The following is a 12,151-nucleotide window of genomic DNA, read 5'->3' on the forward strand; positions in this document are numbered from 1 at the left end:
CTTTTCTTTACTCTAACAGCCAGCTTTGAACAAAAAAAAGCAGATTTTTAAACTGGGTTTATGAATAACAGTGGAGTATGCATGCCAGAACAGAGTTTTGTGGTATAACTTTGCAACTGAAACAGTCGTATACAGAGCCATTCTTCCACTGAGCAATGTGTACAATTATGCAAGAAAATGACAGGAAATACACATTAAAACCCCCAAACTTTGTCTGCAAAAGCTGTAAATAACTCAAGAAGAGTCAGCAGCTCAAATGGAGCTATTCTTGTTGTTGTGTTCCCACTGGCACACAGGTATTTGATTTGGGACATAGCACTAGTGTGAGAAAGGGGCCCTGAGGTCGCTGGTTTTCACCAGAAAAGTCCACCCTGCAACCTGTTTTCTGTAGTTCACATTGTGAGTCGCCAGAGCACTGTTTCCATGAAAGTTAATGACAAAAATGCAAAAGCAGTCTACCTTTTTCTGTTGAAAACATTTGATCGCTTGGCTTTATTCTCAGAGGATACTTTCAAGTTGGACATGACGAAAGAGGGACACTGGGATTTTCTAATACGCCTAAGAAGGCAGATTGAGCAAGAGCAAGAGAGCCCTTCACAAGGACGACAACTTTTTGCCTTGTCGTCCTACACTTCCAAGCTACACTTCCAACATTAGAGGTGTCCCAGTCTGATGTTGATATCTGACATCAGTCCGATATATAAAAAAAAAAATATCGGTATTGTATCGGAATGCATCTAAATTCACCGATATAAGCAGTTTCTGTTACCCATTGGTTAATAATAAATGGGACAGTTTTTCCTCATACCTACTGTTGCTGACTGCTGTTCTTTGTTTGAGTAATATCTAGTGGTGGGACTTGATTAAAAAAATTAATCGAATTAATTATGCCATTTGTAATTAATTAATCGTAATTAATTGCATTTTAATCACATGAATAGTCAACATCAGAAGCAACACTTTTCAATTCAAACAGATTTTGGTAGAAGACTAAATCATTGAATATTCTCATACGCAAGTTTAAACCACAAAATCCTGTTTATTTTGTTTAGAAGATGTTTTTTGAACACACTACTTTCAAGTACATTCATCAGCCGTTATGTGGTAAATAGTGCTGTCAGGAGAGAAAAAGAGCCACGCCATCGTGAGAAAAGACGACGGAGATCATAGAGAGGAGCAAAGGATGGAGCGCATGAGATGAACGTGATCAAAAAAGTTTGATATTTCTATTTTTTGGACCAAAAACAGGAAAAGAGACATAAAAGAAGAGAGTCCACTCTTCTTAAAAAACTTTGGTGTTTATATTGTCATAGAAAACAACATTATTTGGGTCTTAAAAGATTATTCAAGATGCTCTGAAAATGGCCGGTAGCTAATGAGTTAATCTTGCGTTGATTTTTATAACGCGTTAATGTGCGGTGTAATTAATTAATCTAATTAACGCGTTAAAGTCCCAGCCCTAATAATATCACTTAATCAAGCCTTTTCTAACATGACAGACATACTACAAAATAAGAAATAAAAGTATGTATGTTTAATGCTGATATCGTATCAGATTAATATCGGTATCAGCCAGTACTCAATGCTGCAGTATCGGTATCGTATCGGAAGTGAAAATGTAATATCGGGACATCCCTAGCAAACATATTCACATTTTTAACAAACAAGTGGAAAAACACAAAGACAAGCAGAAGAGTGCAGTTGCAAGTACTCCAATATCAGAATGGTCACATGAGATCAACAATCTTTATTCCTGTCTAACTGCCAGCTGCAATAGTTCTTGAAATTTTACGCTGGAAAAATGTGGGTGAAAAACTCTGCTGTTTGTGTCAAAACATGCAGCACAAACCTAAAACTTTGAGGAAGAGAATTTTCGTGCTCCAGTTACTGGAAAGTGTAACCTTTTGGCTTCTTTTTCACCAGTCTTCTTCCATAAATACAACCCACCACCTTTGCAAATGAATAAGTGACAGATATCAAAGTGAAACCTGATAAAATGTCCTGAGTTTTCATAACAAGGCTGAAGTTTGGAGGATCTACTCCTCTGCAGGCTTCAGTCCTGGGCTTTGCTGCGTCTTTTGTTTTCAGTAACCAGATCAGACACAGCAGGTGTCTGTGAGTGTATCTGAGAAGTGTTGTTATTTACTATCTCCTTGTATCATCCAATTTGTACCATGTTTGGCTCACATCCCAGAGTCTTTAAGACAGAGTTTCTCTTGGAGGAGGGCATATTATCACTGTAGCTTAATGTAATAATCCCTGTCTCTTGTTTCTGCAGTCCCACCCCAATGTATCCTCCCACATATCTGGAGCCAGGAATAGGGTAAGACGAATTTATTGACCATTATTTCTAACTTTAAGAAATGAGAAAAATAATATATAACATCCAAAGTAACAATAAAGTCACTAGAAGTTCTCTTATTGGAGGAATTTGCGATGCATCTTTTGAGAAAGCGTGCTGAGTGGATTATTAAATCTTCACCTTTTAAATACAGAAAGCTTACCGTCATTTTGTTCTTGTCTTTCTTCCTCTCCATGATGGATCAGGAGGCACACACCATATGGCAACCAGACAGACTACAGAATATTTGAACTCAACAAACGGCTACAAAACTGGACAGAGGTCAGTAGACACACCTTTAATCTACAAAAAAAGACAACCCAGTAATTTTGTGACTAACTGTTTGTTATTTGTCCCCTCTGTACCCTGCAGGAGTGTGATAACCTGTGGTGGGATGCATTTACTACAGAGTTCTTTGAAGATGACGCTATGTTGACTATTACTTTCTGTCTGGAGGATGGACCCAAACGCTACAGTAAGAAAACAACACCAAAAGACACAAACTCCAACTTTGAAACGCTTCCTTTCTCATGTACTTTTTTTTACTTTTTACTTCTTTAAGCAATTGGCCGGACGCTGATTCCAAGGTACTTCCGAAGTATATTTGAGGGCGGTGCCACCGAGCTCTACTATGTGCTAAAACATCCCAAGGAGTCCTTCCACAATAACTTCGTCTCCCTAGACTGTGATCAGTGCACCATGGTCACCCAGAACGGAAAACCCATGTTCACACAGGTGTGTTTATCACTCTTTTACGAGCCATATGCAATATGGAAAATGAGCCAGTGAGCTATATGGCAGCTCACTCCTTTTCAAATGTAATTTACTTATTTTCTTTGTTTCATTTGTATTTGGTTTCCTTAAATTTTCATTTATATATTATGTTGTGCAAACAAATAGTTGTAATTTAGAAGTCCTGTTATATTTGATATTATAAATAAATTAATGAATAAGTTAATGTCAGTTGTTTCAGCAACTTCAGGAAAAAGAAAAAGAGAAATATTGTTATTTTGAGACTATTTTCTTTCTTCTGTTCACAAAAGTATCAAAGTATGGATTTAAAACACACCGATCGTAGCATCAGAGACGTTCCCAGTGTTTGGATTAGTCAGCATAAGCAGCCAGTGTGTTTACCACTTTACCACTGAGTGCAAGAGGGCAGGTTGGAGGGAGTTGTAGTGTCATTACTAAAGATGAGAAGGATTTTAACATCAGACATGGTTAAAAATATAAAGTCTGAGGATAATCACAGTTTATGGACAGAGCTGCTCGCTCTCTGTCTTTACATGAAATACCTTCAGTATTTTCTGTGAAATAATGGGCATGAGCAAGGCTTTAATTTAAAATATGTCTCCACATGCTGTAAATGACCTGAGCAGGAGATGCTCTCAGTGGGTGGTTTATGAGCTGCACAGAGATTTCAGAATTGCTGCCAACATTTTTGAAGGCTTACGATTGGTCCAGGTGTGAACAGCTGCTCTTCGACTTGGACACATCGCTGACATCTCATATCCAGCCCCCAATCCTCATCCTCACACTTTCTCTGAATCTGTACTGAGCAGTCCTGATACCATCACTGTGGCTCCACTCTGGTCCGTTCACCTCTCAAGTTGTTTCCATTTCACTTCCTCATCACTGTCAAATTTAAAAGGTTCAACAGGCGTCACTCATGCAGGGAAGAGGATAAGGTTAGAGAACTCATAGACTGGAACAACTGCCTGATGTCAAAGAGGAGATTAAAAAAGTGGCAAAAATTGAATTTATGAGTTTTTTCCCCCCCAACATGTAGAGGTCTTTTGTCATTTTTACTTATGCACATGAATGAAACATAAATTTATATCCCAGCGTTTTGTTTGAACATACTTAAATTCGGCTCATATCCTGGTGAACTGAGAGGCTTTCTTTGTAACCCATGAAGGGGAATGAAAGTGTTAACAAAAATCCACCGAGAATTCACCTGGAAGCTTGACTATTGAACTTTCTATGGCTCTTAAACACCAGTGATCAAGGCCAGAGATTGAAGCATCAGGGGCTCCACTTAAATTTGCTCTGGTACAGCTACAAAAAGAAAAAAGAGATAGATCCTCTAAAAGCAAAACTTTGAGCTGATCCACTTTTAGTGTGAACAGGCTCAAAGCTGTTAAAAAAATTAATATCAACATGTAATACTACGCAGGGTTTCTTCTGATCATGTAATGCATTGCAGTCATTCCCACAACAACAGATCAAGAAATCAAACTTCTCAGTATGTCTTGCTAAAAAGAAACACAGTGGTTGAAGTGTCACTTTGAAGTTAACCAGAAGTTAAAATCTTCTTTCATAGCAGTCACAGAGCACTCCATACTTGAGATTCATGATTCTCACGTCCCACTTGTTTGGAGTGTTGCCGTTTTTACACATCTCTGCATTTATTTTATTGTAACTTCTTTGCACTGACCTCACCCCTCTTTCCTGCTGCAGGTGTGTGTAGAAGGTCGCCTCTACCTGGAGTTCATGTTTGACGACATGATGAGGATAAAGACGTGGCACTTCAGCATCAGACAACACCGTGAACTCATCCCCCGCAGTATACTGGCCATGCATGTGAGTGCAGACACACACAGAGAGTAACCTCATATAGTTCACAGGTGTTTTATATTGATGTATGAGTTCCTGCTTTATAACCCGTCTCCTTTTGTGTTTCTCAGGCCCAGGACCCACAGATGCTGGACCAGCTGTCCAAAAACATAACAAGATGTGGCCTGTCCAACTCCACCCTCAACTACCTCCGAGTGAGTGAGGCATGCACACCGTTTTTCATTTCCAGAATATTGTTGGTGTCTTGATGCTTTTGTCTTTGTCTCTTTCAAAAGTTGCATTCAGACTTTCAGAATAGCTTTTTAAGGTAGTTCAAATACAGCAGATTTATTTAGTTTTAGCTAAGAAAAGGGACTGTACTGAGCTGTTGTTACAAGTGATGATGGAGACAAACGGTCTTTGTTTTTATGGATTGGGCAAATCTTCAGCTTTATAGAGCAAAATGTGTCAACAGGTGGTTAGTTTGCACCTCTGTGGACCAAACCTACAAGCAGCACAGTTTCAGGCAAATGCATTGGTGGACAGTAGAGACTTTCTGATTTGTAAAGAGTTAAACAGAGACAGGGAAGGTAAGCCAGTGTTCATCCTCCATGCTGGTGTGAAGAAGAATGATGGACAAAAAAGAAACCCCTGTTTTCCCCCTTTTAACTTCTTTAATTACACAGTCCATTTGTTTTGAAGAAAAGGAAACTTCCAAGGATATTTTAAAAGATGGATGATTAAGGTGCTTGATCATTGGAGTGATGTGATCAAATCCTGATGTAGAAAATTTGGAAACAAGCCTGGCTTGTATTAGTGGCAGGCCTGTACCAGTCTGTGTCTGCTGAGGAGAGTCATTGAAGCAGGGATTTTGACTTAGAAACACCTTTATTCAGTTTTACATGTTCAGTGTTTTTCTGGTTTTAATTATTAACAGTTCTGGAAACAGAAAACAAAGCATGAAAATCATCTTGAGCTCATGTTGATGAACTTTGTTCCAAAGATGAGCGACTGGACTATATTGTCTATGTCATAACCAGAACACGCCTGAAATAATCCAATTGTATACCTTGTTGAATTTGCTGGAATCATAAAAAAAACTATATACTGTGGTCACATATTCTGCCAAATCCCCTTGTCTAGGAATGGGAATTGAAAACCAGTTCTTGTTGAGAATTGATAAGAAATGTTTCAATACATCGATACCATAAGCCTTTGTGCTTAACGATTTCCTTATTAATTCTTTACATTGTGCTGGAGCCGCCGGGCCTTATGTCAACTAGCCTGCTGCAGCTATCTTAGCTTTAGCAGTTAGAAAACGTTTCCCAAGAAAACTCTGGTTCAGGATTTTCCGCTTAAATTTTTACTAAAGAACTGACTTCATAAAGAAATGTACATTACTCTCTCTTAGGAGATTCATATTCAGTACATTCAAAATGGTTTAAATCACCTTATTTACCAATATAACAAAATAGCCAAAGCTTGATGCTAACGTATATGGGAAACTGCATTGATATGCTAGCAGTTAGCATACATCAGTATAAATTCAGCTTCAGAATAGAATTTCAACTTTCATCACAGAAACATATCACATCAACTCTTTGTAAAAAAATACTGAGAATGTTAAATGTCAAAAGCTAACAGGCAATTGAAATGCTCATAGCTGACTTCATAACTACAGAAAGTGTCCAAACAACTTAAACCATTGCTATAACCACTTTGAGACACTAGATGGCCCTCTTGAATTATTAATATATTACAACACAGTACATCAATGTCCCATTGTGTGCAATTTTTACCTGTTTCTGTATAATTATGCCCAGAAATATCCAGACTCAGGGACCAATTACATTTTATTCACTTACAGTATAAACTCAATTAAATATTGTTGACACAGAGAACCTGTAAAGCTACTTTTAGTACCAAGAAAATTCACAACATGAATTGATAAGGGAATCAATAAAGAATCAGATCAATGAGCATAATCGATAAGGGCATCGGTATTGACAAAATCTTATCAATTCTCATCCCTACCCTTGTCAAGTTTAGTTATAGTGTTTTCCGCTGCTGACATTGCTTTATGAGACTTACAACTTCAAATAAGATATTTAAGGCACTGTGTATAGTACTCATATGTTCTAGCTGTGCACACAGAGGGCCACATAGTTCTGATCACTACAGTGTATGAGGGCAATGAAGTAAGGGGTGATCAGATTAGGGGTGCACCAATCACAATTTTCTGGCCGATCACCGATCTTTAAGAAGTCTGACCTGCCTATACCGATTTGGGCCAATACCAATTTTTATTTTTTATAACTGACAGCATTCAGTGTTCCAGTCTTATTTTATTGAAAATAGTTGAACAATACCTGTGAAACAATAAAATCTTTATGTTTTAACAACAACCAATAAAGTGTCCTGAGTTTTAGGTCTCAGAGCAAAAAGCAACGAAGGCTGTCAGACTTTCCTGGAAGTATATAAGATCAGTTTCATATGTAAGGATGGGCCAATCATGGATCCCCCAAAATTAATGGAATCAACACTGATTAATAGGTGTATTTCTAATTCAGATGCATTCTAATCCCATCTTGGATTATAGTACCAGCTCTTTCTAAAAACAAAATCTGATAGAAAAGCTCTGCAGTCAGAGGAATTTGCTGAAAATCTTTAGAAACTTGGCTGAACTTTGAAAGTATGAGTTATAGTGCATCTAAATGATTTGTCATCCTGTTTCTTGGGAGCGCAGCCCCACTCGAATGCTCTCCAGATGCCAGCAGTTATGATGTTACCTGGCTTTATGCATCTGGAGCTCCATACAGTCCAAACCTGGCGCCCATCCCACTCGTCTTTGGTAGAATTATTACAAACATGACTCTTCTCTACTGTGAGGAGAGAAAAGCTGCAGAGCAGGTGCTCGCTGAAATCTCATCAATTCGTTTGCCTCCTGCGTTATTCTTCTTGTCATTTATTTTATTGTATTTTCGCAGGTTTTATTTGATCTCAGAGTAGATAAACAGAAAAAATCATCAGCACTGAGCACCAGCTGCTAATGATGCTACGTCATCGATCAGCGTTTCCTTAATGATCTGGAACACGATGTGATCTCCCCTCTCTCTCTGCTCCCCCCTTCAGCTGTGTGTGATACTGGAGCCCATGCAGGAGCTGATGTCCAGACACAAGACGTACAGCCTCAGCCCAAGAGACTGCCTCAAGACCTGCCTCTTCCAGAAATGGCAAAGGATGGTGGCACCCCCAGGTAGGCAAAACAAAATACTCAGATAAAAGAGGCACACTGAACAACAAAAGATAGTATCTCACACACTTTCTTTGTTCTTTTCCTGCAGCTGAACCATCAAGACAAGCCCCAAACAAGCGGCGGAAGCGTAAGATGTCAGGCGGCAGCACCATCAGCGGAGGAGGAGGAACTACCAACAACAACAACAACAAAAAGAAGAGCCCTGGCAGCGGCTTCCCTCTGTCCAGCCAAGTTCCTGTGAGTACACGGCTGCTGCCTAGTGTCTGTACTCTGCTATTACACCTCCTGTGATAAGTTTAGTGCTTATAAAAATACTACTGCACTGATTTATGAGTTCAGTGTCAAAATAACAAGCAAATCAGGAAACAGTAACAACGTGTTGCATCAAAGCAAGCTGTCCTTTGGTGCTTGGTGGAATTTGTGCTGCACTGAAGTATACTGTACAGTGTTCTGTAAAGATGTTTCCACAACACTGTAAAACGTTTGGTGCAAAGTAAAAACAGGGCCTCACCAGGTTTGTTGCACGCTTTTCAAAGTCAGACTAACAGAGTCAAAGCCACTTGTCCTGGATAGAGGTGATTAAATTATTAGTTATAAATATATTGATTTATATGTTAAAAACTGAATAAAGTTGAAGATGAAATAAAAAAATCTTAGGCACTACACTAGGGAAATACTGTGGTAAAATGATCATACAGGACTTCAAGCAAAGCTCCAGCCTAGTGAAATGATGACAGCTGGGCTAGTTTTTGACAGAAGGTATGTGGGAGACTTCACTGAGTGAATGAAAGTTTTAGTTTAATGAGATATAGTGAAGTGTTTTGGCTGTTCACTTTAAGTGCTGTGTGTAGTGAAAGCCAAATACTCCAACATAGCTGAAAAATGGCAACGTAGAGTGGCAACAAAGTGGCACAGATCTAAACTAACAAAAACTTTCTCAACCATCCTCTAACTGTGGCTCTGCATTAGATCTCAGGCAATAAAAGAATACCAATTTGTTTTACTATCATTATGTCATCTAAGTCTTTTGTCTGCAGGGTCCAAACTTAAAATGTTAAAGTCAACTTCACTGGAACTGATAGAGTATGATGCCTCTTTGCAAACATCTAACTGTTTGTAGCTAACAGAGCCTGTCAGTCAAGTCAGCCATGCCTTTAATTGGACAATCTAATAAGTTTAATACTTGAGAAAAAATACTAGTTGAAAAACCAAAACAGGTCTTTGAACCAGATTGTAAATAAATTTGTTTTTGTTGTCTTTGAAGGGTTGGTGCTTTCTGGTACTGCTGTCACTAGCCTCAGGTGCATGGTTGTTTAATTGTAGTTTTCAACACTTCATTATCGGCGCCATACTAGAAGACTGAAGGTCTCCACTTGGTGTCCTGCACTTTAAAGTAGCTTGCCTCAAATGGGGTTTAAACATTTGTTTCTTTTTTTTTTGTATTGTAATCGATACACTTGCTGTTCAGGAAAGCATTATTTCCACTTTGTCCTAAGGGGAAAACAAGCCGCTAGCTGTAATGCCTAAAAGCTGCTGTGCACCTTTCAGCACAAAAAACCTTTAAAACCTGAAGTTTCATTAACCCCTTGGAAGTAAATGTTTGATTTATTGGTTAAAAGGTCGACACAACATGCTTTTTTAAGAGTGCTGTGTATGTAAATAAATGTCTGCCTGACACAACACATCATCAATAATGATGATTATTACTGAAACTGGTTTGATCAGGGGTTTCCTTCAAGGTTTTTTTTTTAAACTGTCGGGGAGCCCCTCAGCAGTGACTCAGTTAAGGAGCTGTTTGGCATCAGTTTAGAAATCATTCATTCACTATATTGCAAGCTTTGTGTGAAGGATGGTCTTGCTATCTTCTCTACATGGATGCCTTTCCCACAACCAAAATACAACAGTAACTGTGTCAGTGAGGCGACTCGCGGTTTACTTTTTAAACTGTTGTAAGTCCCCTAAACTTTGGTGCAACAGTGTTTTCATTTCAGCTGTGAGAACGAGAACATAACAAGTGTCACAGCCTCCTGTTGCTGCACCACTGTGTCTTACATCTGCACGTTAACAAGCTCTGTCACTTCTGCAGAGGTTCAAGTGCCGTAGCTTGTGCTAACAGTAAAAAACTTGGCACATCCATGCAATTTTCAGGCCCCGTTTACACGACAACGTTTTATCTGAAAACGCTAAAACACAGTGAAAACGCAATGAAGAAAATCTGCGTTTTCACAGAAATGCTGATGGACTGAAAACGCTGTAGTAAGCATGCCAGGCCTGTAGGTGGTGCTATAACTGTCTTGTCCAGAAACTGCTTTTGGGAGACCTCCACCAAAGTAGAGTCGAGCTGATTATCTGGTGTTTTGAGGAACACTAAGTGCAAAAGTTCAGCAACAGATGCACATTTTGTATGAAGACAGTCCGCATATTCAGCAGATTGAGCAGCACAAGCACAACTTTGTAGTTTGCAACGATCGTAACAACGGTACTGATGTCCTGTTGTATGCGCTCGCAAAGAGCGGAGTGTGACGTCAGGGTTTCCACTGGAAATGCCCCACCATTTACACGGCAACGGTGTCGGCAGCGTTTCAGAAAAATCCCACTCTGGAGGCTGTTTTCAAAAGTTTGCGTTTTATTTCAGATGAAACGCAGTTTCCGTGTAAACGTGAGGCTGAAACGCAACAAAAATTTTGTATTTCACCCTAAAATCGTTGTCATGTAAACGGCCCCTTAGTGGCTACAGAGGCCCAGGCTTTTTTTATTCCTCCCCCGCTACAATCACTGAAATCTGGATGTGCTCCTCTCTGTGTCCCCACAGGATGTGATGGTGGTGGGTGAGCCCACACTGATGGGAGGGGAGTTCGGCGACGAAGACGAGCGTCTAATCACGCGGCTGGAGAACACGCAGTTCGACGCAGCCAATGGCATCGACGACGAGGATAGCTTCAACAACTCTCCAGCACTGGGCTCCAACTCACCCTGGAACAACAAAGCCCCCTCCAGCCAGGAGAGCAAGAGCGACAACCCCACCTCACAGGCGTCGCAGTAGAGCCCAGAGCCCCATGACCTCAACACAAACATCCCCTCCTCTCTCTGTCACTAATCTGACCCCAACAGCCACGAGTGCAACAGCAACAGCCCATCATTAACCCAGACAACACTGTCGAACTCAAATTCTTCAGATGCATCCTCAGTGTGTCTAAGACTTTGTCACGGAGCTGAGGGATGTTCCACAACTTTCATCTCTGCTGTGACTTCTTCATATTTAGGCACCGTGTCCCACCTCTGCATCCCTTTCCCTCCGCCAGCTCTCAAAATGTCCCATCCGCTCTCGCTAATTTTCACTTTGGACATGGATCTGAGAAGTAGTGATAGGAGAGGCATAGGGATGTTACCCAAGGGAGGAGAAATGTGCTCACTTTGCAATCTGCGCTGAAGTCATGAAGTACGTCTAGGTCAGAGGGGGGGTGACAGGGTGGAGCGCACGTCTGCAGTGGAGGTGTCAAGATGGTGGCAAGTTGCTTAGGGACCACTTGTCCACTAGTCCTCTTTACACGACTCTCAGGTCTGGTCTGCTCTGTTTGATGTTTGAGTCACTTGTTTCTTTAAAGAATATGTGTGTGTGTGTGAGAGTCTGTGTGTGTGTGTGTGTGTGTGTGTGTGTGTGTGTGTGTGTGTGTGTGTGTGTGTGTGTGTGTGTGTGTGTGTGTGAGTGTGTGTGGAGAGGGAAAAGAGGCAGTCTGAGCTTATTTGTGGCTTTACTGAAGCGAACAGACCAGAATTTAGAGTCGGTCGATAAAACCATTAAACTTCACACACTAGCAGAAAAAATGTGGCACTAGGGAAACTCACACACACAAACAAACAAACACACACATACACACGACAATTAAACATACAAGTTTGAAGGATTTTGAATCCCCTAGTGCCCGAGCCGTCTCTGATTAGACTACAAAGGGTCTTTCAGACAGAGAGCATTTATAACACACACACACACACACACA

At 40.2% G+C, this 12,151-nt stretch overlaps 1 protein-coding gene across 2 annotated transcripts in view; it reads left to right on the forward strand.

Annotated features, from left to right (window-relative positions):
- The window catches only part of ldb1b (LIM-domain binding 1b), a 29,688-nt gene extending 17,537 nt beyond the window's left edge, over positions 1 to 12,151 (forward strand). For both annotated transcript variants that reach the window (XM_074689582.1, XM_074689589.1), the window contains exons 3-11: positions 2,279 to 2,323; positions 2,548 to 2,623; positions 2,714 to 2,816; positions 2,904 to 3,076; positions 4,802 to 4,924; positions 5,029 to 5,112; positions 8,030 to 8,153; positions 8,242 to 8,390; positions 10,966 to 12,151. In XM_074689582.1, coding sequence (XP_074545683.1) covers positions 2,279 to 2,323; positions 2,548 to 2,623; positions 2,714 to 2,816; positions 2,904 to 3,076; positions 4,802 to 4,924; positions 5,029 to 5,112; positions 8,030 to 8,153; positions 8,242 to 8,390; positions 10,966 to 11,196 — 1,108 coding nt within the window. In that variant the 3' untranslated portion in view covers positions 11,197 to 12,151. The remainder of the gene's footprint in view (positions 1 to 2,278; positions 2,324 to 2,547; positions 2,624 to 2,713; positions 2,817 to 2,903; positions 3,077 to 4,801; positions 4,925 to 5,028; positions 5,113 to 8,029; positions 8,154 to 8,241; positions 8,391 to 10,965) is intronic.

Source organism: Halichoeres trimaculatus, unplaced genomic scaffold (assembly GCF_033239565.1).
Source record: "Halichoeres trimaculatus isolate MK-OKI-2021-1 unplaced genomic scaffold, fHalTri1.1 fHalTri1_scaffold_2, whole genome shotgun sequence".
Taxonomy (NCBI): Eukaryota; Metazoa; Chordata; class Actinopteri; order Labriformes; family Labridae; genus Halichoeres; species Halichoeres trimaculatus.